The 23,668-nt window shown below is 37.2% G+C and overlaps 1 protein-coding gene across 1 annotated transcript in view; it reads left to right on the forward strand.

The window, feature by feature from the left end:
- LOC105391703 (probable cationic amino acid transporter) overlaps positions 1 to 23,668 on the forward strand; it is a 132,236-nt gene that overhangs the window by 44,964 nt on the left and 63,604 nt on the right. Inside the window, exons 2-6 of the mRNA XM_048632939.1 lie at positions 3,001 to 3,145; positions 6,412 to 6,565; positions 13,716 to 13,843; positions 18,563 to 18,665; positions 23,272 to 23,480. Of these exons, the coding sequence (XP_048488896.1) occupies positions 3,005 to 3,145; positions 6,412 to 6,565; positions 13,716 to 13,843; positions 18,563 to 18,665; positions 23,272 to 23,480 (735 nt within the window). The 5' untranslated portion in view covers positions 3,001 to 3,004. The remainder of the gene's footprint in view (positions 1 to 3,000; positions 3,146 to 6,411; positions 6,566 to 13,715; positions 13,844 to 18,562; positions 18,666 to 23,271; positions 23,481 to 23,668) is intronic.

Here is a 23,668-nt window from a genome sequence, read left to right on the forward strand (position 1 = left end):
TTAGCGATTTTCAGGTTACAATCATCGGCCAATCCGCTGCCGGCGACGCAATACCACCGATCTGAAATCCTAGCATCAATCCAAATCTAATTTTCATTTACAAGTGTTCCGGTTTCACAGCCCGAAGCCATGGGCTTTAGCGCACTATTAAATTCAACTCGGGAATTGCTGCGCTATATCGACAGTGACTTTGGCATTGCTGCTTTCGAAAACCGGTTTAATTCGAGGTTTAGATTCTCATGTCACAAACACTGAGCCTTGTATCTCGCTCAGACCCTGTAGGTCTCATAATTACATCTCCCCACTGATAACAAGACGAATGCACAGCCACAATTGTGCTGGTCCGGTCCAATTCGTATCGGTAAGAGGATTTGAAGCCCTTATAGTGGCTATGTCCAATCACAGGCGAGCTGCTTTCATAGGACTCGGTTGTGAGACCAGTAGTAGTAGTGTGTAGCTTACTCCCAATTTCTCCTTAAAGCAATTGTTACTTATCTTCAGTATCTGTAAAATATACAGGCTGCTGTAAAACTTATTAAATTAAAAAGGAAATTTGCGTTTCTTTATAGCATACTCGTATCAATCGTAAAACATTACGTGATTGTACCTAATAATAAATTATATTGTCACTTTGCGCTGGTTACTAATTTACACTCTCTCTTGTGGATAAAACAGAGAGGTGCATAACTGAGATAGGACTCCAGAAGAAAGTGCGATAGCCTTTATCCCGAGATTGCAGAAAACCCTGGTAGGTAAAAGCAATTATGTGTATAAAATAAAATATTTTACATTTATTCATTCAGAAGTCGACTTGTTGGATGTATTGGCTCTCGTTTTGTTTGTCTCCAATATTAAAAACAAACAAGTAAAATGCTTTATTTACAAATACCTGGCTATCTGGCGGGCATTCGTTGTGGCCGTTGTGACGGGAGCTTTCTGTAAAGTTTTATTTATTGACGTTAATGAAAACTTGTAAAGGATTAAATTTTAATTTGTTGGAATTTATTTTACTTTTTATAAATGATATTGTCGTCTGACGTATAAATGTAGTTATCGACGTAGATAATCGTCACTATATCAAGATTCGCGATATGTTAACATAACGATGCGATTGGTGGAACATGCATTAAACCCGGTCCATAGTTCGTCTTCTTTTTATTAGTACGAGTAGTAGTAGTCCGTGCCATTTTGCGCATGTATTTGTTTCTTTCATAAGAATCTTAAATTTTCACAATTTACAAAAGTACTTTATTTATTTATTTTATTTATTTATTTATTAACAAACACATATTGGTACATATAATTAACAGTATACAACACCACATAAGCCTTCAAAGGTTTGTGTGTGATGCGATTTTAATCTACCATACAAGTTATTTTTAAGTAATGATTAACGTAGTCATACAATATAAGTAGGTATAAGCCATATAAGCAAAAGTATTCTAGCAACTTAACATACGATCACAAAAAAATACAGCGAGCGAGACCGTGCCGGCCGGCAGATAACACTATTCATTTCTTCATAGCTCTTGATAGAATAGTAATAAGAGTGGTTTTTAATTACACTTACAGGACGAGTAAAGAAACTACCGACATTGTAAAATTTATCACATTGACGACATATACAGGGTGCTAATTATTTTCTAATGATTGTAGGAAAAACTCTTTTAACTTTATTTTTATATTTAAGGGAGTAATTTTTTTCCGGATTTCGTTTGGAATACTATTTATTATGATAGGTACTTGCTGCACAGTTATGCGTTTTCCATAGTAATTGTTGTGTTTGGGTATTGTGAGAAAGTTATTGGCAATTTTTCGAGTAAAGATTTTGTGGGATATGGGCTTTTGGATTTCCTGGTTAACTTACACACATAACATTTTTGAGATACACAGGTAAAAGTGTTTTTTTAAAGCAACTGCAATGTTACTAAAGACAGAAAGTAAAAGCTTATCATGACGGCACTATGTGGATAATACAAATATATGTAGCCCTTTCCAAAGGCTTCCCTCTAGGTATATAAAATGCACTATTGTGGTATTTGAATAAAACCGTATTATTTTACTCTGCCACTGGCTAGAGATTATATCGGGTATGGGATTATATCTTTCATAGTTAAAACGGACAGTCAATTGTTTTCCAGAAATATTTTTATTTAAAAGAGAATTCAATTTATGTAAAACAAACGCTACTATTTATTTACGTTTGTCTTGGAGAATAACTCCTATTTTAAGTAAGAATTACTTAGGACGAGAGCTGTATTGACATAATTACTATACTATTATTGAAAGAAGTTCAATGCATGTTTTTTATGTATACTGACGAGCAATGAAAAAGTTCCAGTGACATAAATATAAAACGGCAGGTGCAACTTTTTCATTGCACACACACACACACACGCACTCACGCCTTGTACTAATGTACTCCCTTGCGGGGTAGGCAGAGGTGCATTGCTGCACCCACTTTTCGCCAGAGTGTTATGTCTGTCCCAATGTAATAGGGGGCGGGCCTATTGCCATTTTACGGGCACATCCAAGACCCGAGAACAAATATCTGTGTTTAAACAAATATCTGCCCCAGCCGGGAATCGAACCCGGGACCATCGGCTCAGTAGTCAGGTCACTAACAACTACGCCATTCGGTCGTCTTTCATTGCAAGCGAGTGTAATTAAAACTTAACACGATTTAATGAGAGGCCAAGTCCTTATGCGTTTCGGCATCGCGGTTTAATAATAAAGTTGCTAATTGTAACACGCGAACTAATACATTTTTTGAGATTCCTTGATGAAATATTTGTGTTTGTCTTTGTGTTACAAAACTGTGTTTACGGTTCCTATTTAGGTCTTTCATTAATTATTTTATTGCACACCGTGAACTGTCCGTACCTCCTGTTGGTCAACTGGTAGAAAATGCTTCCAGCATTAATTCCACCTTTCATACACTAATTAATATATGTTTGCAATAAAGAGAAAATTTAATAAATCTATATGTTTGTCCAACAGCGCAATGCAGCGCATCAACCAAGTGGACTGGGGGCAAGTGAGGAGGGATGGCTTCACCATATTCACCAAGCTGATTCGAACCAAGGACCCCAACGAGGCCGAGCAAGACCAGCAGGTCGCTGTGCCCACGCGACAGCGGCTTTCGGTAAGTTGAGGTCTTAGATTAACAATATACGCACAAGATGGTGTTTGCGGAGCGGTGGTAGCTCAGTCGGGTAAGCGCCCGCTTCTCAATCAAGAGATGCGGGTTCGAATCCCGGCGCTGACATGTACCAATGAGTTCTTTTAACTTAAGTACAATGTATACCATCGCCCTTACGATGAAGGAAAACATCGTGAGGAAACCTGCATATCTAGATTTAGCACGTCTAGATATGTGAACCCACCAACCCGCAGTGGACCAGCGTGGTGGGAAATGGTCCAGGCTTAGGAAGGCAGTTTAGACCTTGTGGATATGCACAAAGGTTCCACTCGAGAGAGCCAGGTGCAGGTACTTACACCCCCACAGAGAATAGAATAGAATAGAATAGAATGGTGTGTCAAATACGAAATAAAAAAGAAGGGAAAAAACTGTCCGCATTTTGTTTAATGTTCAAACCGTTTTAGGTTCAACCTAATTACCATTGTACTAATGAATAAAGTCACAAATCTTCTAGCCCAACTTTAATTCAAAATAAGAGCTCAGTGGTACAGTAAGAGGCAGAGAAACCTGACCCCCCTCAGAAGCATTGTTACTATGAGAGGGGGGTCAGGTTTTTCTGCACCTGACCGTACAAGTGGGGTGTTGTATTTGTCAAGATGTTTCTTTTACACTAATACTCCATCTTGCTCGTATTCAATTATAACTGCATAGAATTCCGAGATATACATGGGGTTGCAAAAGGGTAAACTAATATTCGCAAAATTTTATTATTTTCAAAAGTTTAAGTTTAATTTCCTGTACTTTGTTTTATGAAACATCAAAAATAAAATTATTTCGTATGGTGTATTTCTTGGGAAAAGTTTAGTTTTACCAAACGGTTCAAGTCGATCATGATGTTAACTCAAGAGTATATCATTTACAACCTGTATAGATAAAATTATAGATAGATATATAGACAGTTCATTTATATTTATTTGTACACCAAAAAGAATTATATATATATCAAGTTGAAACTTAATTTTGGTACCAAAAGCGATCTTCTGAATCACAGCGATCTCAGCCAGACAACCTTTAATTAACAATAACTTATTGTTGCAATCCAGCCACTATAATAATTGAAACAACCTAAACAGGCTACACCTTTCAAAACTGCTAGCGTAGAAACGTTCTGACAAGGCACACTACATCGTTAACGTGAGCGTCTACGCTTGAACGTAAAAGGGGTCACCCCACTCCCGTATTCATTGCGAAACACTTCGTGGAAGCAGTTAATTTATTTGTAGTGCATGGAGGCGAAGCAGGCTTCCATGCAAATATACCGCCAACAGTCGTGTCAAACAATTTAGACTAGCAGTCCGAATGAGGTTTTTTTATGCAGGAAACATAAAGTATCTTATTGTAGCACTCACGAGTATAATTAAAAAGTTTCAGTGACAGAATCACCAAATTACCTACTCCTAAACGGAAAAAGCTAGCTTAATGACGCCGTCTGCAATATTTAAGTACATTTACAGTGCATCAGAATAATATAACTTACCAAAATAGTAAATATTGTGATCAAATATTTAAATGTTATCAAAAATGAATGAGTATTTTTAGAGTCGGCCTTTTGTAAGTGGAACATTTTTAGCATCAAAATATTAAACTGTTACTAAGGTTTCAATCAAATAAACATTCCTGAGTGACGTATTTATACACGTCCGTCACTGACATGACAACTGTACCCGTATTACGAAAAACCGCAGCATATTCTATTCGATAGTCTATTCGAAAGTGCTGTCAACCTGTCAACAACAAAATGGCGGTGTATAGATTTGCGAAAGTTTGACAGCTATCATTCCATAGGTCATTGTCAGAATAATATTATGTACTCTGTGGTCATTCTTTTCGAAACTCATTCGAAAGGTAAAAAGTGTTCGAAAGTGCTGTCAAGTTGACAGTAGTCGCACTCGCATTCGATTCTATTCGTTAGCTCGAATTTTCATGATACGGGTACTGATCTATCTTGCAAACCCTTCCACCCACACAGATTCCTAGTATCAAGTATTTGAAGTTGTGTGGATACCGGTACAAGTTGGGCAGGCGAGTTCTCCAGTGGAGACCACAAACTGGAAAACTTAGCGTGTGACGCCCTCCAACTTGCTGTATTGACGGCATATTCCGTGTAAATACTTCTCGTTAATATTACGTCACTAACATACATGGAGAAGTTTTTGCTGAGAAGAAAATAAAAATATTTTTTGTTTTTCTTTTACAATCCTGTATATTGAATTTATCAGCGATAACCGACCAACTCCCTTTAGAATACCACTATCATCAGAAGGTAACCAAATGATTTAGCGAGTCTAAATAGTCTTTCAAACAGGATGTCTTAAGATTTTTATTTTTATGTTGCTGCTCTCTTACCTGCTTTACTTATTAAGGTGAATTCAAATGCTTATTTTTTATCCAACATCTTTTACAAAGCAGAGACGCTTTAATCACGAGATGCAAGCAAGACATTCTTTATCTTTAATAAGTTTTATATTTTATTTTAGCTTTAAAGTAAATAATTTTGCACGGATTAATTCCATAAATTCTAGCTTGCGTAGTAATAAAAACGCACCTTTAGAAATATTCCCTAGCTCGCGGGCTTTGCATTACATTCAATTTTCAAAACTATTTTCCAGTTTATTGAAACTTTTACAAATTTTAAATATTAACAAACATTTGTTAGGTAGTAACGGAAAAAGTTTCGCAATCCATTGACATTAAATGTTACCTCTGAGGAATCAATCTACCTTTGTTATTCAAAATTATACGAGAGTCGAAATTCTCAGCCAAAAATAAAGCTGGGCTGCTAAAGCTAAGCTAAATTTTAAAGCTTGGCTGTTGTTAATGGGAAATACACTCAAGAGCAATCGAAAGTTTCACTTAAAAAATCTCGACACCAAAAACCTCCATTTTTTAAATAATTAATTTTGAAATATTTAGGTTCATAGTTTGCAATCAGATGCTCTGTAAAAATGTAGGTACTTAAATGTTGAAGACGGCTTCATTAAGCTAGCCTTTTCCGTTACGGAGTAATTTGATGTCACTGGAACTATATCATCAGCTGAGCTCTAGAGTGTGTAAATCGAAGACTGTTCCTTTCCTTCATCGTCTCACCGTGGTGAAGGGATTAGCCATCCAGCAGTAACCATTAGTTTTAGTAATTTTTATCTCACCCCTCCTCCTCCACAACAATGCCACCTATTTCCATCACTCTAACCAGCCCTCCCCCTCCACAGCGATGCCTCTCGACCTTGGACCTGGTGTCGCTGGGCGTGGGGTCCTGCGTCGGCACCGGAATGTACCTGGTGGCTGGCATGGTGGCTCGCAAGTTCGCCGGCCCCGGCGTGGTGGTCAGCTTCATCATCGCCGCCATCGCTAGCATCTTCTCTGGTAAGATTGTCTTTTGTTTTTTCTCTTTCTGCTGCCCTGATGCGAACTTGTTTTGCCACGATGTTTGGATTCAAATAGTTTGAATAATTATGTCGAAATGTTACTTCAATTTGAGTTCGTGATATGGCCCCAGTTTACTTTGTTTTAGGTCATTTATAGTACAAGGGGTTGTAAAATTGATATAGAAATCCGAAATGGGGTGATTTTGGGTGTCATTGTGATGTGAACCAATTCTTTGAATGTTGTAGGTACCTATATTTTCATATCGATTAAACACATTTGAAAGACCAATCGACTGATTAAATATTTAAGAATGGGAGCACAGCAAACTAGAAATTGTGGTAACGACGCGGAGCTAACATACCTACTATATTAGCCACCATTATCGCCTCAATAAAAAAGGTAAGCTCAAACGAAATTGAATCGAATCGAATACTTACAAAAACTTTTCCAATCACTTTAAGTTTAGGAAATAACATTCTGAGTAGGTAAAAGAAAGGTACTTAATATTTAAGTAAAATGTAAAATGATTTGACTAACTACTTACCTACGATATCGTTATTACATAAAATTTAATCATTTAAAACTTGCAGACTGCGCGATCCCAATTCATTCATCAGTCTACAGAAATTTAATTGCTACTCCACTCAGACCACCCTTTCAGAGCATTACTACTTATGTGTTATTATTATGAACATCAACAAACAAATGAGCATGTAAAAGCCAAAATACTGAAGTGCAGCAATTAATACAACGCTGTTATGCCGAAATTAAATATGCTATTTAGCATGTTGCCATTTCATTGCAATAAACCCTGGGTAATCGGCTTACTTCGCAGCCCAGACATAATCCTATTAGCATATACATACATACATACATCAATCTGGGAGCTCTAATATGATATGTGCTCATAATTAGAGGGACCAATTAGCTTTGCCAGCCACTTCCACGCTCGGCGCGTCTCTAGGAATACAAATTAATACTAACAAAATACGCGGTACCGTGCAATTGAAGTGTCTATCGCTATCATTTTGGAAACGATGGCTGCCGTCATTGTTTACGCTATGTATCTTTGGAAGTTTCTTTCTTTCTAATTATAAATTAGTGTAGGTAGATATTTTGATTGATCAGCTGATAGTCGCCGTGGCCGTAGGAGGACATTAGATATTATTATGTTTGTGAGTTAGTTATAACTGAAATACTGCTGTACTCAAGATAAAATAAATTAGGTAGGTCATGAAACATCTTACAATATACGATACAAACCAAACAGGAATCGCCTTCGGACGGTCGGCAATTAAACGCTGAACCGATTGTCATTAACTCCCTATGAAAAAGATGGATGTTATAAGTTTATCTTGTCTGTGTATTTGAGGATCTATGCGTGGGTCTGTGGCAGCGTAGCTCCCAAACGGCTGAACTGTTTTTGATTATTATTTTTTGGGTCATAGGTAGGACTCAAAGGTAATTTACCCCAGGTGTTCTCAGCTTAGACTTTGAGGGCTTTACCACAAAAACTTGGACAGTATTAACAAATGTTCAAACGCCTACAAAATCTGTAAAATTTTGTTTTAAACACTAGTTAAACAGTGTTTAAGGGTTTTTGTGGTAGCAAAGTTAGTCTTGAATGTCAGCATTGCGATTCTATAAAGCTAATTGTCAAAACTCGATTCTGAATCCGGAGTGAGTTTTCAAATTAGCATTCTGTAATTTTCGTAGACACATCGAATTTCGACATTTTGACAAATAATGTATGAGATGATATCACAACTGTTCGAACGGGAAGTGAAAGGTGAAGGGAGAATGAAGATCGAAGTGAGAAGTCTGATTTTACAGAATCGCAATGCATGGGTTTTAACGGTAGTTAGGTTATTTAACCATGTCGTCTACATTGTACTATAGCTAAAAATAAACGACAAAATGTAAACAGTCTCCTTTTATTAAAATTAAAATCATTAAAAATTAAATTAATTAAATTTCACAATCAATCGTCTGCTTATAATGTCGCAAATAAATAACGGTAATATATTAATTATATATATTAATATATAGTCTTAACAGACAAGGTTTTATATTACTATTATAAAAAATTGCGTTACAGAAACTAATGTGTTAATGTGTTAGATTAATAAATAAGAACCTAAACATTTAACTTTAATACTTCCATGCATTTTACAGATTTTTAGAGCTTTCCAATCCTTTAAACACTTACTGGACTCAGTTTAAGACTGTTGCGGTTACACAAAGACCATAATAATAGAGGTAGTTTACGTCCCTATTTCAAGAGTATTTTTAAATTTCCACTGTAGCCGTTACAGCAGCTTATTTGAAACCCGGGGAAGAAGCTTATAATATTATAAGAATATTGTAACTGTTAGTAGTATATTATTTATTTGACGAATACAAAGGAACAATGAACAAAGTAGCTTGAGGTGGATCCTCTTTGTGAGAAATATTATTATATTAAATATCATGTTCTCAAAATAAGAGTAGTTCGACGATATTTTCTTTTTATTTCTAGAATATTCTGTAGTTATTTTACTTTTAACGTACCTTTCGGTAGAAAGAAATTGCTCATAATAAATTAGGTATTCATTAAAAATTTTAGCTAACAATTATATACTTTCAATAATTAAATATAAATCTACTTATTAGCAAAATAAATAAATTTAAAAATATAGTTTTTTAGTAACTATACTCACTATCAATGCCCGCCGGCTGGTCAGAAACGTAACTATAGTTCAACGTTTTTATTTTTTTAATTATAATTAGTTATTATTTACTTAAGATTCTTAATAATAACTCATTGGCTAATGGTGATAATTACTGTAAATTACTATTTTTATAATAATCAGTTTTTTTTGCTAGCAGTTAAATTAATTAATTAAATTTTTTGCCACCGCCGAAGGAAAAAATCGCAGGAAATGAACGACATCGCATCTTATTTTATTTCATTTTACATTTATGGAAAACTTACAGCTATTAATAGTTGGATAGCAATTGTAAAATATAACTAAAAGACAATTATCAGTTTTCACTGATACAAAGACACACATTTATCCACAGTTTAACAAATGAGTAGGTACCATCGAGTACTTCTCATTTCAATAAAAAAACAATAATAAATAATATCTGATATAAATAAGCACTAAGTAGTCACTTAATTAGATTATAAACAGTAATAGCTTTATTTTGTATTGCCTATTACTTTTATCCGAAGTTCCTTGAATTATTATATCATTATTATTAAGGCATTAAGTACATAATAGTTACAAACAATAAAAAGATATTTTTTGATAAAAAATATAACTAATTGACTATATGAGTATTAGTTGACTGGTTGATGTAAAAAAAAGAAATTGCGAAACATAAGAGCTTTATTTATATTGCCTATTACGTTTATCTAGAATTCTTCGAATTGGATTCCTTTAATTAATGGTAAAAAAGAAACGTAAGTATTTGTATCGGTTTTTACTGAAGAGGAACTAACGCAAATAATACCTTTTCAGTAATAGAAAAGAGCAATGTTAAAAGCTGGTTTGATATTTCGCATTATTTGACTGACTTATAAAGTAATTGACAGCGCTAATAATCAGTTAAAACACGGAAAACTTTAAACTCGCGTCTTTAGAGTAAGTTTTAACTACAACTACACTCGATATACTAATCTACTTACTGAGTATAGGAAGTTGTTTGCCATCAAGTTGGAAACTATCGGGGGTGTCTGAGGCTCTCAAGTCTCAGGTACTCACCTTTAATGAGAGCCGAACTAATCTCGTTTAGCCCAGATAACCCAGTGGGAGGTTTACACCGTTCGAGTAGTGACAACTAAACGCGATTTTTTATGGCTCTTTGTCACGGTAAAGGTAGGCTATATTATAAAAATTTGCATGTAGTCATCACGGATTATAGTATCACATACAAAAACAAGTTTTAAGTTCAATCTAACGACAGCCATTGTACCAATAAGGCCTAATTTCACACCATTCGGTTAGGTTAAAAATACCTCGGTTTGGTTACATTTTGGACCGTTAAGGTTAGTGAGTGTCCCACCATGCTAAATCACGGGGTTAACTCCCTTGATCGGGTGATAAACTTGATTGCTGCTGTGGGGTTCCGCTAAGACTTGGTTAAGACCGGTAACCAGGCAACGGGTTGTTTACTTGTCACTCATTCTGTCAAGATTCAAGATGGAAAAATGAACAGAGCCTTTGATAAACAATATACGAACTAGATGTTGTGTGACATAAAAAATTAAGCGAAATACTGTCTGGGTTTTATATAATGTCAAACCGAGATAAAAGTTTAAATTTAATGTCCTAACCTAACTTGGAACCGCAATATAGAAACACTAATTGATGGCCCTACCTGGAAATCGAACCCGGGATCCCTGGGTGATGAAGCTGAGCTTCTACCACTAGACCACAGAGGTAGATTCAAGAAGTTAAACCTAATGACTTAATGAGAACTATTGAATTAAGTGAAAAATCTTCTAACAAAATATTTTAAAATAAGACCTTACTTAGAAATTGATATGTTATTTCCCGAGAAGTTTCTTTTGCACCGACACTCCATCTTGTTCGTTGTATTGTTTTTCAAAGGGCATGGCGTAATAATATTATTTTCAATGACGGATGTCAAAAAACAACCTCGGTAGAAATAGTAACCATGGCAACCTCGAAACCAAAAAGTTTGGTTGTTTGAGGTTGTTTGAAAACACAGAGACATAGACAACAAATTTCAATGAATATGACAGAATATTGAGTGAAGTGTGAGGGAAATGAGTGAATGATACACATAATGCTGGATTTATGAATGGTCTGTTAGATTTTCGTCGTAGGACTCATCCAGTTAACAAGGGTAATAATCCTTAAACGCGTCGTCAGCAAATCCGTTATTGAGACTGTAACTAACAGAATCATGAGAAACCAGGTCTAAAGCCACAAATTTTCTAACCGAACTAATTCAAAATTATAGACCAGTGAAGTGGGTTGTTATTTTTCTTTTTTACTTGACATTTCAGCTAGTTCGTATTAAAATATTGTTGTTCCAACTAGACCCTCAGAGGCCGATCCTTGGATGTTCGAAGTTTTCGTTCGAATTTTGTGAACTTGACTATACAATCTTGTTGGATTTCGGAGCTGATAGGATAGAATAGTTCCCTTGATATTACACGAAGTAGACATGTAAAACCTAGTAGGCACAGTGAACTTAATGTTAACGTTGTAGTTTTATTTCTTTCTTCTTTTTGGCGCATGAATTATTCTCATTTCTACATAAAATACCATCATTCTAAATATATAAAAATATAATATAGAAAATTGTCCGGATACAACTGATGTTCAGACTCGTATTGAAAAAAATACCCAGCCAAAAAAGGCTTGTGATCTCTGACATGTCACAAATTGAATTCCGCGGGATTAAAAATTAGAATATACAGGTATTGATACACTCACATAAAATTAAAAAGTTCCACCTGCCATTGACGTTCCATACGTCACTGGAACTTTTTCACTGCTCGTAAGTGTATGTATTAATTGAAATCAAGATGACAGTCACATGACTCACTGTTGAATTGCAATCTCGAGGGTATATTGGTAAATTCAGCAGTATTTTTTTAACATTGAGTGTTGATATAGTGGTCGTCTGTTTTGGTAAGATAACGGTATAATCCGGTCGCGAACTTAGTCAAAGGCTCCCTTCTTTGTATGACCACTGGCCCAGAAATCAGTGCTGGCTCGATTGTAGCTAGCTGTTGGTTCTATTTGACTATATTAGTAATTCAGTAAAGATCGTTGGTTCATGGAACATTTTTTAAGCACCAAAAATTATACACTCACGGGCAATGAAAAGGTTCCACTAAGAAAAACACTAAACTAGTTCCAAGCGGAAAAGACTAGTTTAAAGACTCCTTATGCAACATTGAAGTACATTTAACAGAGCATCAGGGTATTACCAACTAAAAACGGTAAGAGTGTCGTTCGATGTCGGCATTTTGTGAGTGGAACTTTTCCATTGCCCATGAGTGTATATTATGTGTCTTGCAATAAGTAAGATCTCGTATTTTATTCTATTATACCTTCATAATTTATGTAAGCTCTAGAGGCGACCGCTTAATATTTTACATTCTCACTTCATTTCTGCAAAGTTTGCAGCATTACATCTTGCTGTAAAACTTAGGGAGAAAATAAACTTAAAAGTAAAAACGTTTGTATAGTTAAGCCGTGGTTGAGCTGCATAATCAGTTTTGCCGGTCCCACTGGTCCGGCGGGGGGAAATTATTTTTATGCATAGTCTGCTAAATGGATGCAGAGTTAGAGTGGTTTCAGACTAGCGTACAAGCGCGTTTCATAAAAATGGTGTCAGTATTAATGACGCTTATACGAGCATAAACGCTCGTCAACGCTTCTTCTTCTTCTATCGTGTAAATGCACTAAACTAACTTCCTACAAGTTGAGCGTGTACCAGAAGGCATACGCCTTAAGGTCACCGTACATATTATAGCCGTAACGTAAATGGATCGCCTATATTTCTTTTATCAACCTGTAGAACGCGAGCTCGCAAACGTCTGGTTGGCAGAACAAAAAAAATCTATCACTTTACGCTGAGAAACTTACAAAACTACAGCTTTTAGCTTCTACCTACGCCCCAAAAAATACGCTAGTCTAAAACCGCTCTTAATGCAGCCGCCGCCGCCACCACCGCCGTCGCCGGGCAGATCTAGATGCAAATATTCATGAACAATGGGATTATTTGTCAGTCTTTCTGAAGGATTAATTATAAGGTAGACGCGAGCTTTGAAGATTACCTTTGGTATTTATTATTTCCAAATCTGTCTTTTGTCATAAAGAAGAGATCACTAAAAGTTACATGAAAATTGGGTTTATGCGATCGAGTACTATGAAATCTGTACAAGTGTACATTGTACAGTGTTACTAAAATTTGGTGTGCTAGGTAGTAACCGCATCGCTCAAAGGCTTTTAAAGGACTTAAAAATTCTGACAACAGGTGCTCGGCCAATACAAGGTGCATTAAATACATTTGTGATTCCGTGTAACAGAACGTTTCTAACTAAATCCCTGCTGCTCTGTGGCTCCAGTGCTGGCTAGTGTGTGCATTATTGATGGTTGCGTTGTGTTGTTGTTCCCAGGGGCTTGCTACGCCGAGTTCGGAGTTCGAGTCCCTCACACGACCGGGTCCGCCTACATGTACTCTTACGTCACTGTTGGAGAGTTCATTGCCTTCATCATCGGCTGGAACATGATCTTGGAATATCTGGTAAGATATCCAATGATTTTCTTTACTAAGGGCCACTTGCAGAAACATATAAAATTGGACACTAAATCGAAATTTAACACTAAATCTAGATTTAATATGTTCGTGCAAGTGGCCCTAAAAGATTGAGTTTTGTCGTACAAAGAGTTTTGCTACGATGAAGTGGGCTACGGAAATTTGTGCTACGTAAATAGTGCTACGAAAATCCGTAGCGCCGTAGCTGTATTGTTGTAGCAAGTCGTAGCGACGTCCTAGTAATTTGATAAGACTGGTGAGAAACAATGGGCGGTAATAAGTTAACATTTTGCGCCTACAAACAATCGTAATTAAGAAAAAAATACAAAGAAAGCTTTTATTTTAAGGCTACGATGCCACATACTCACACACGGATACACATTATTTACATGAGTTATTTTTGCCTCTGGGTAACGAATGTAAACGTGAAGTCGAGGACATTATATTGTGACGTAATGTCTTGGTCACAGTACTCACAGTCTCTAACAAGCAAATAACGATTTCGTACGTGACAAACTATACACATAACGTAATATTGAACAGCATATACAGGGTGTTGCAAAAAGGGTATACTAAGCCGAAACCTACATGTGCAGCTTGTTACCTATATCTAAGCCCGAAAACGAAATCAGAATTTCAAAATTCGCGAAAAAAAATATTCATGTCCCATATAAACTTCGTTGGTTACGTGACTTTTTACTATGGAGAATGTTTTTTTTTCTCAAATTTTGAAATTCTGATTTCAGTTTCGGGCTTAGATATACCATGCTGCACATGTAGGTTTCGGCTTAGTATACCCTTATTGCAAGACCCTGTATAAGTCAATGTGAACAGCCACTATGTCCTATGAAATAGTGGTTGAACAAAAACAAAACGGAAAAGTTTTTAGTGCGTTCAATAATGAGACAAATTTTGAATTTTATTTTTGAAGGCACAAAATAATATAAATTTTGGTACTTACTGTCAATTGTTATTTATATCGTCGCTGTTAGGTATTGCTTAATATTTTAGTGTTGTTGAAATTGAAACAAATGCATTTTACGTTTTGTAATTTATAAATTTAAAATTAATTTGAATTGACCCTTAGCACTATTGGGCTCTAAATTACAAAAAAAATACAATTCAAAACAGTAGGTAACGATGCATAAATGCACCAATTGCTCCGTTGTGAATGTTTTGTACATCTATTCCACTATTCTTCCAACAATATAATTTTCTGCTTCTGTGAAATCGCTCTAACTGGGCAGAAGCGTTCTGTGAATTATAAATTAGAGAGAAGATGAGATCAGACAATATCTAGATATCTAGATAGAGCTTGCTTCCTTTATAGGTACTAAAAAGAAGTTTCGTTAAAGAACACTCAATACATTTTCATTGTAAATGTTTCCGTGATTAAGTTAAATTACCATGATTAAGTTAAATAACCATGGTTAAGTAAATAACCATGATTAAGTTAAATAGACATGATTAAGTGTTTAGTGTGCACAGTATTGATCAAATCTAAATCACGTTACTTAACTTGTTTATTTGAAAGTATATTAACTAATTATTCTCAGGAAAAGCGCCAGAAACCAAAGCTTTCATATAACTATTATCAGTTTATCGAACATTACTTGCCCATTAATTTATAACAGGCTGGATGTGTTCCAGTCCTGAAATAGACCAGTGGCCTCACCTTTACCGTTATTTAATAGCCTTTACAGGAATTAGGTTTGCCTATATACTCCTGTTTCATCAGAAAATCGGATAGTGCTTTGAACGGCGAGGAAAAGTCGCTCTTGCACCCCAGGAATAGGGTGCAATGTTGCATGGTGAGATACTATTGCAAGGTCTCCAATAATTCTGCCCGTGTACCGGTCTTAGGACCAATTTCCGGGTCTTCCTTCTCTCAGTTCAAGGTCTTATGGAGCGGGAAATTCATCGATATGCTTTATTTTTGTAGCAGAGTCGTGATAACAATGTTTAATGGTATATTTAGTTTTTCTTACTTACTCAGGAAAAATAATCAAGATTGAACATTTGATTGTAGTTACGTTCTTGCAATCATATCATATATAACAGACTTATTAAATTTTACATAGTTGTTACTTATATACAAAAAAAAACACGCACTCACGCCTTGTACTAATGTACTCCCTTGCGGGGTAGGCAGAGGTGCATTGCAGCACCCACTTTTCGCCAGAGTGTTATGTTAGTCCCAATGTAATAGGGGGCGGGCCTATTGCCATTTTACGGGCACATCCAAGACCCGAGAACAAATATCTGTGTTTAAACAAATATCTGCCCCAGCCGGGAATCGAACCCGGGACCATCGGCTCAGTAGTCAGGTCACTAACCACTACGCCATTCGGTCTTACTTTCATTCATTCATTACTTATATACTTACATATTAAAATTACTTATATTTTATAGGCATAAAATACTAAGTAAAAACAGTACAAAATCGCTGTCTTATTGCTTACATCAGTCTCTACCACACAAACAATAGCTAGAAGAGTTAAGTTATTAGAAAATAAATTTAACTAAAGGACAAAATCACATTATTTACCTATATGACGCGAATGCAAAGCTTATACCTGTTACCGCCTCAATAACGAACTTTGTACACTTTGAACATAAATTGATCCTGACTTTAATCGCATGAATAGACAACACCTTACAGAATAATTATGTTATAACTATTTTGAGATTAAGCGATAAACTCACTCATACTTGTTATTATATTGAGGTTTAGTTAAGGCGTTATCCTAACTAATATTATAAATGCGAAAGTAACTGTGTCTGTCTGTCTGTCTGTCTGTTACTCTTTCACACCAAAACTACTGAACGGATTTGAATGAAATTTGGTATACATATGGTCTGGACCCTGGGAAAGAACATAGGCTACTTTTTATCCCGGAATTCCCACGGGAAAACTTTTTAAGGCGAAGCGAAGCGCGCGGGAACAGCTAGTTACACATATGTCTAGACAGCAAGTAGTAACTGGTTGAGGAAGCCTGTCAGAGTTTTGTGGCGCCCCTTAGACGATCAATTATATTGCGTTATATTGAAAATTGTGCAAAATAATTCATCGTCTAGAGTTAATATTGAAGATTGCGCAAACGTCATTTGGATTCATAACACAATTCAATCTAATTGCACAATAAATATATTGCAGAATATTATTGTAGTTCTAGGGTACGCCTTTGATCAATCAATTATAGATTTATGTTTTTCTCGATTTCTTTATGTAATTTTATCTGAATGCGTAAGATTTGCGAAATAACATTAATATTAATTCTGCTGATTACCTACATTACGGTCATAAATAAACGACCGGCAAATCTCTCTGGACTTGAATGGTTAATGTTGAATTATTTCCATATTAATACATACATTGAAACCACAAGCTTAATAATACCAAACATATAATTATTTTGATAAGTCTATTGAATGCGTTACCGCAATTTAGACACCATTTATAATTGCTAAACCGCCAAATATCATAATTATTACTTTGAGCATCTAAATAGGTAGGTACGTAGCAATTTTCAAGGGCTATTTTGTATTGATGTTATCATCATCATCATCAGCCTTCTATCGCCCACTGTTGGGTATAGGCCTCCTTATTTGTACGCCAATTCTTCCGGTCCTGTACCACTCTGGTCCACTGCTTCCCTGCAACCCTGCAGATGTCATCGGACCATCTAGCAGGTGGTCTGCCAACCGCTCTTCGTCCGTCTCTAGGCCACCATTCTGTGACCGCCTTTGGCCACCTTCCGTCCTCCCGACGAGCCAAGTGTCCCGCCCACTCCCATTTCAGTTCGGCGACCCGCATACCGACGTCGAACACTTTGGTCCTTTTGCGGATCACCATGTTGGGAATACGGTCTCTAAGCGAAATGCCTAACATGGCTCGCTCCATAGCTCTCTGTGCAACTCTGATTCGGTGCACAGTTTCCTTGGTCAGCGTCCATGTTTCGGCACCGTATGTTAGTGTGGGTAAGACACATTGGTTAAACACCTTGGTCTTGAGGCATTGTGGGATCTTAGACTTCAGGACATCATTAAGTTTTGAAAAGGCGGCCCATCCCAGTTGAATCTGCCTCGTGATCTCTTTGACCTGGGATTCTCGGCCAAAGGATAAACAATGTCCAAGGTAAGTGTATTCATTCACCACCTCCAGTTTATGGTTTCCAACAGTAATGTTGGAAACTTCGGTGGGAATTATGGACATGACCTTAGTCTTGGACATATTCATGATGTTATATTATCATGTAATTAATAAAGTAATAAATGAAGCCTCCGTAGTAGACCTCGCTTCAGTGATTGTAACTGGCCATTGAAGTTAAGAAACAGGCTCATTGCATGGGTAACCGAATTCAAGTACCCAGATGTTTGAAAAAAAAACATGCTTCCACTCGTAATTCCTGATACATATACACTCACGAGCAATTCACCTACAAAATGTCGACACTAACCAATTTTTAAAACCATTTAAATTAGAACTTGAATAATAAATTGGTAATTCTGATGCGCTGTTAAATGTACATCAATATTGCAGAAGGCGTCAATAAGCTAGGCTTTTCCGTTTACATACAGTAATTCGGTGCCATTGTCTCTGGAACTTTTCCATAGCTCCCGAGTGTATTATTCATACTTTATTTTTTTTTCGTGACCATATATTATTTATGCATAGGTACTATATTACTGTTTGTTTGCCAACAGATCGGCACGAGTGCATGCGCGCGCGCACTTAGCGCTTGCTTCGACACCATCTTCAGCGGCGCCGTGTCGCGCTACCTGCGGGCCACCTTCGGAACTTTCTTCGGTAAGAGCTGTTATAAGTTCACTGTGTGTGTCTGCTTCTGTAGGATATACAGGGTGTCGCAAAAGTCAACGCAAATTTACCAAGAACAAAAGTTGCTTAGAATGACGATTTGTATCACCTTCTACCGGTGTTTTGGTAACTTATGGCACACCCTATATAGCTGCCTCGTATTTCCCCCTTCGGAAATCTGAAGCCGAAAGAGGTGACCAGTAGAAATCGTAACTAAATCGAGTAGAAGTTTATTTAAATTCATGAATACATATATACGGCTTACAACCACCAATTACAGAGGTACTATTTCCTTTGAGAACATATCCAATCCGCATAATATGTCTCAAATACAAAAAGAGACTTATTTAAAGTCAAACATCAGTTAATACAGCAAAGGGAAATCCGCCACGGGCCTAAATATGATTAATTTCGTATTCCCTATCCGATATGTGATCTCAATAATCCGTGATAAACTTACCTCTATATCCATGCGTCAAACGGACGGCCAAAGCAATTTATAAATTCCCTTTAAATCAAAGCCGGACGCAGCTACATGCCAATATATGTACTTAATCAAATTAAAACCCTACGTGCCTACCTTTGTATCTCGGAACCGGCAAATATTATTGCGATGCAATATGAAACATTCGCTTTGTGAATCTGTTATGAGCCTATTAGTGTTTATTACGGCAGAATCAAGTAGCGGTGTCTGCTTTGTATGGTCAACTGTTCAATATTGTAAAATGAAATTTCGAGATTCGTTTGTTTGTGGATTAGTCATTGTATGTTCTTTATACAATCCGATATTGAACCCTTTATCACTAATACTCTTTGCTATATCCACTTTGTTATGAAGATAATTTGCATTTAAAGCTGTAGTTACAACATGCAATCTATTGGCTTCGCGCCTAACTGAGTTTTAGGGCGTGTTCCGATTAGGCTCACATTATGCACATGACAACCCCATGGTTAAGCACAAATTGATGTGCTAAAGTGGGTCCCGCGATCACATCCTTACATTTGTTAAGTTTTATTATAATTAAGTATTTAAATGAACAACCGGGTGGGGCCAGTGATGGTTAGTAAAGGAACAAAACCGTGTTTGATTCACGGCCGGGGCAGATTATGTTTATAGATAGATATTTCATCTCAGCTCATGTTTGCGTCAGGGTTACATCTCCTGTCCGCCGGTTCAGCGTGGAGATTATAAATGGCAAATAAAAATAATGAGTTTAGTAAAAAAAAACAAACACTCACACCTTGTACTAATGTACTCCCTTGTGGGGTAGGCAGAGGTGCATTGCTGCACCCACTTTTAATCTATGAAATCTATAACTAACCTATAGTAACTATGTCTCATGGATCAAGCTTTATTTAAGAATTACTTAAATTGGGAATTAATTAACACTGACGTTCACCCCCTATAAACCCCCCCCCCCCCCCCTTACACAGACAGCCTGCGCCGTAATCCAGTTAGCAGGCGCTAAACCAATACGTTAACAAACATAAATTACGTATTAATGATATAAATATCACCGCCAATTGAGCCAATTTATACTGTAAAACTACCCTAGTCTGTTATGTAGACACATTTTTACGCCCTATACATACGGTAAAAGATCCTTAGAAACGCGTATTTGATGGCTAGATGGCAGTTGCATTTTAAAAGGACTGTAAAGATATTGAAAATAAACGGAATTTATGAAAGTTCGAAGTAAATAATACCTTTGCAACAATGTCACATAATAAGTAGACAGAAAATTAACATAGCCCCTGTTCCAACATTTCGTATTCATCTGGTCACGTCAAGCTATACGTGCGAATAATTTCCAGTGGTGTTGTAAATTTTCCTGGACCACAAATGTATGATTCTATTAACTATCACGCACGGATCAAACAATGGTGTTGTTACAAATGTTTGCATCCTAAAATAACTTTGGTGAATATTCAAAGGGCAACTAACTAACTTTACAGGCACGTAGGTTCTAAGCTTAGCTATAGTAATCCCAACTCTGTGTCGTTGCGTTTAGAGGTAGTGATTGCTTGCAGTTTAAACAAATGGAGCTGATTGAACTAGCGTCCGAAGTAAATGCAATAACAGTGGCGGCTGACCATCTGCGGACTCAAATTGAATTTAAAACCTGACGGAAAAACATAAAGCCTCGAATTCACTAGGGCACAAGTTCTGAGACTGTTACAGAACATCAACGGTGCGTGTTCTCAGAACATTTTGATAACATGTCGTGATACATGTTGTTTGTCCACACCAGCAGTCTCCGCCGAGATGTCGCCCGAGGAAGTCAATAAGTTTTTTCTACGGGCATGTTGATGCTAGAAGTCGCGCACACAAAGTACTCTGTGCGCCATGTCGGTTGCCAACGCCTGATAATTGACGAAGCCCTGATGAACCATTTCGGGGCAATCGTAATGGCCGCCCACCTGTCTCGTGCCTGTGATATTGCTCTGATCGGAGACATCAATCAGCTACCATATATCGACAGAGAGAACCTATTCGAGCTTAGGTACAATCGCCCAACACTGGTAGCAAACATCACCCAGGAGCTGTTGTGCTCATACAGAAACCCCATGGATGTTGCATACGCCCTAAAGGAAGTATACTCAGGCATATACGCAGCCACAGCGCGCATCCAATCCCTGCAGCTGAAAAGGTTAACAGACGCAGTAATTCCCAAATCCCAAACCAACACTCTGTTCCTGGTGCATACACAGGAAGAAAAAGAGACCTTGACCAGCCAAGGGTATGGTGAAGGAATGGGCTCACGCGTCCTAACCATACACGAAGCACAGGGATTGACGTACGAATCCGTTATTATCATAAGAACAAAAGATAAAATAAAGTTGCACGATAGCATACCTCACGCAGTAGTGGCGCTGTCGAGGCACACCACCGCCTGCACCTACTATGCGGATGACACCGAGGACGCTATCGGCAACCTCGCTAAAACGGCAATAACAGCGCCAAAGAAACGCATCCTCGAGTACAATCTAAAAATGGCAGTTAAGAATCGAGACGAAGAGGTCATTGCACTTTCTGGGGAAATGTTAAGAAGGCAAAACGGGGCGGAATAAATCATAAAATATAATTTTGGTTAAGAGCGCAAAATATAGGTCAAATTGGGAAAATAATTTATATAACTAACCTATTGATTATTATATCATAACTAACAATTAAAATAAGTTATCTTTAAGAACAGAGTCACACACTAACATCAGGCAAAACATGACCTATAACGACTGAGGGGCCGAGCCATTGCCAGGTGTCTACTAAGTTCTCCGAAGACAGCTGGCATTGGCCCTGTCCTTGTTAAGTTTGTTGCCATTACTAATGTAAGTGTGACTCTATCCATTAATCAATTAATTAAAAAAAAAAGGAAAAAAAAAGAAAAAAAAATTCTTGTATAATGAGATACACGGCTGGGGGTTTTTAATCGGTTAACGCCCGACACTACCTGGGTCCTCTTCCCAGGTGTCCATGTGGATTTTCCCCCAGCAGTGGAAAAAAAAGGGAAAAAAGAAAAAGAAAAAAAAAAAAGAACAATATATATATAAAAGATAGAATATATATACCTATATATAAATGAAACTTCCTTACCGAGTAGAAAGTAGATAAAAGAATTAAAAACTATCTCATAAAAATTACCACTCTTCAAAAGGCACGGACATAAAGTCTGTGGAGTGATAACAATTTCTAAAAAAAAAAAAAAAAAAAAAAAGTACTCTGTGCGCTAGACTGATGTCGCAGGAAGTTCTGTCTCGCGAGTCAAAACACGGAACCTGTTCTGCGACACGTATAGTGCCACAAACTTATCTGTTCCGGTGACAGCTCACGTAAATGTGTAATATTTCTTCATTCTATAAGATTTTATGATTGCCCATAGTAGTAATTCTCCCTTGCGGTATTAATAAACCCATCTAATCCTTAACAATATATAATTCATTAGTAAGTAATGAGATATGGATCAATTTAGTTCGCTCTCACCGGAACAGATAAGTTTGTGGAACTTTAGATGTCGCTATATTGTCGCGTGCGACGTCGCAGAACAGAGCGCGACGTCGCGGCGACACGTAGACGACATGTGCCTAGACAGGTTCTGCGACAATTTGTCGCCTAGTGAATACGAGGCTTAAAGTTGTACAGACTGTTGCAAAAGCATTGTCATTCTGACAAGGGTCAGGTTTCTTTACTGAAGGCTGTACTATCTAAGTCCGTTCACTTTGTACTAACTACCTACTACAGTAATTTCAGTTATGGGCAACGAAACCTATAGGTACTCTTACCGTGACAATATGCTAAATGTTTCGACGACCAAACTGACACTGCTACCTAGCCTGACCCCCCTTACTTGAGGGGTTTCCTTCCAGGCTATGTACCGACTCCATCCTCCACTTCTCACATTATAAGGGCCAGCTTAAAACCAGCGCCGTGGCCTTATTATCTATATCAAATGCCTTTGACCTGGTGCCTTTTTGACACTTTGGACAGCAAACCTATCGTGTTATTGCTTGTTCTGCATTGTATTATCTTCTGTTTCCTGTTGTTGTCAGTATATCAGCTAAATATTTCTTCATCTTTATCTTTTTATCTTCTCCCTAGGCAAACCCCCGGACTTCCTGGCCTTCTTCATCACGATCGGCATGATGTTCGTCCTGGTGGCCGGTGTGAAGAAGTCCCTCTTCTTCAACAACCTGCTCAACGCCATCAACCTGTCTGTCTGGGTGTTCATCGTGGCCGCTGGTCTCTTCTACATCGATACTAGCAACTGGACTCAGCATGACGGGTTTCTGCCGTATGGGTGGAGCGGGGTGAGTGTTATTAATGGGAGATTGTTTTTTTTGTGGTTATTATACACTCGAGAGCAATGACAAAGTTCCACTGACAAAATAGCGACACTCAAATGGCATCCAACTTTTTATACAATGTACTTGATTAAAATTTGAACCCAATTTTTACGTTTGCGGTTGTTAATTTTCTGATGCTATATTAAATGTAC

The sequence above is a fragment of the Plutella xylostella genome, chromosome Z (assembly GCF_932276165.1).
Source record: "Plutella xylostella chromosome Z, ilPluXylo3.1, whole genome shotgun sequence".
NCBI lineage: Eukaryota > Metazoa > Arthropoda > Insecta > Lepidoptera > Plutellidae > Plutella > Plutella xylostella.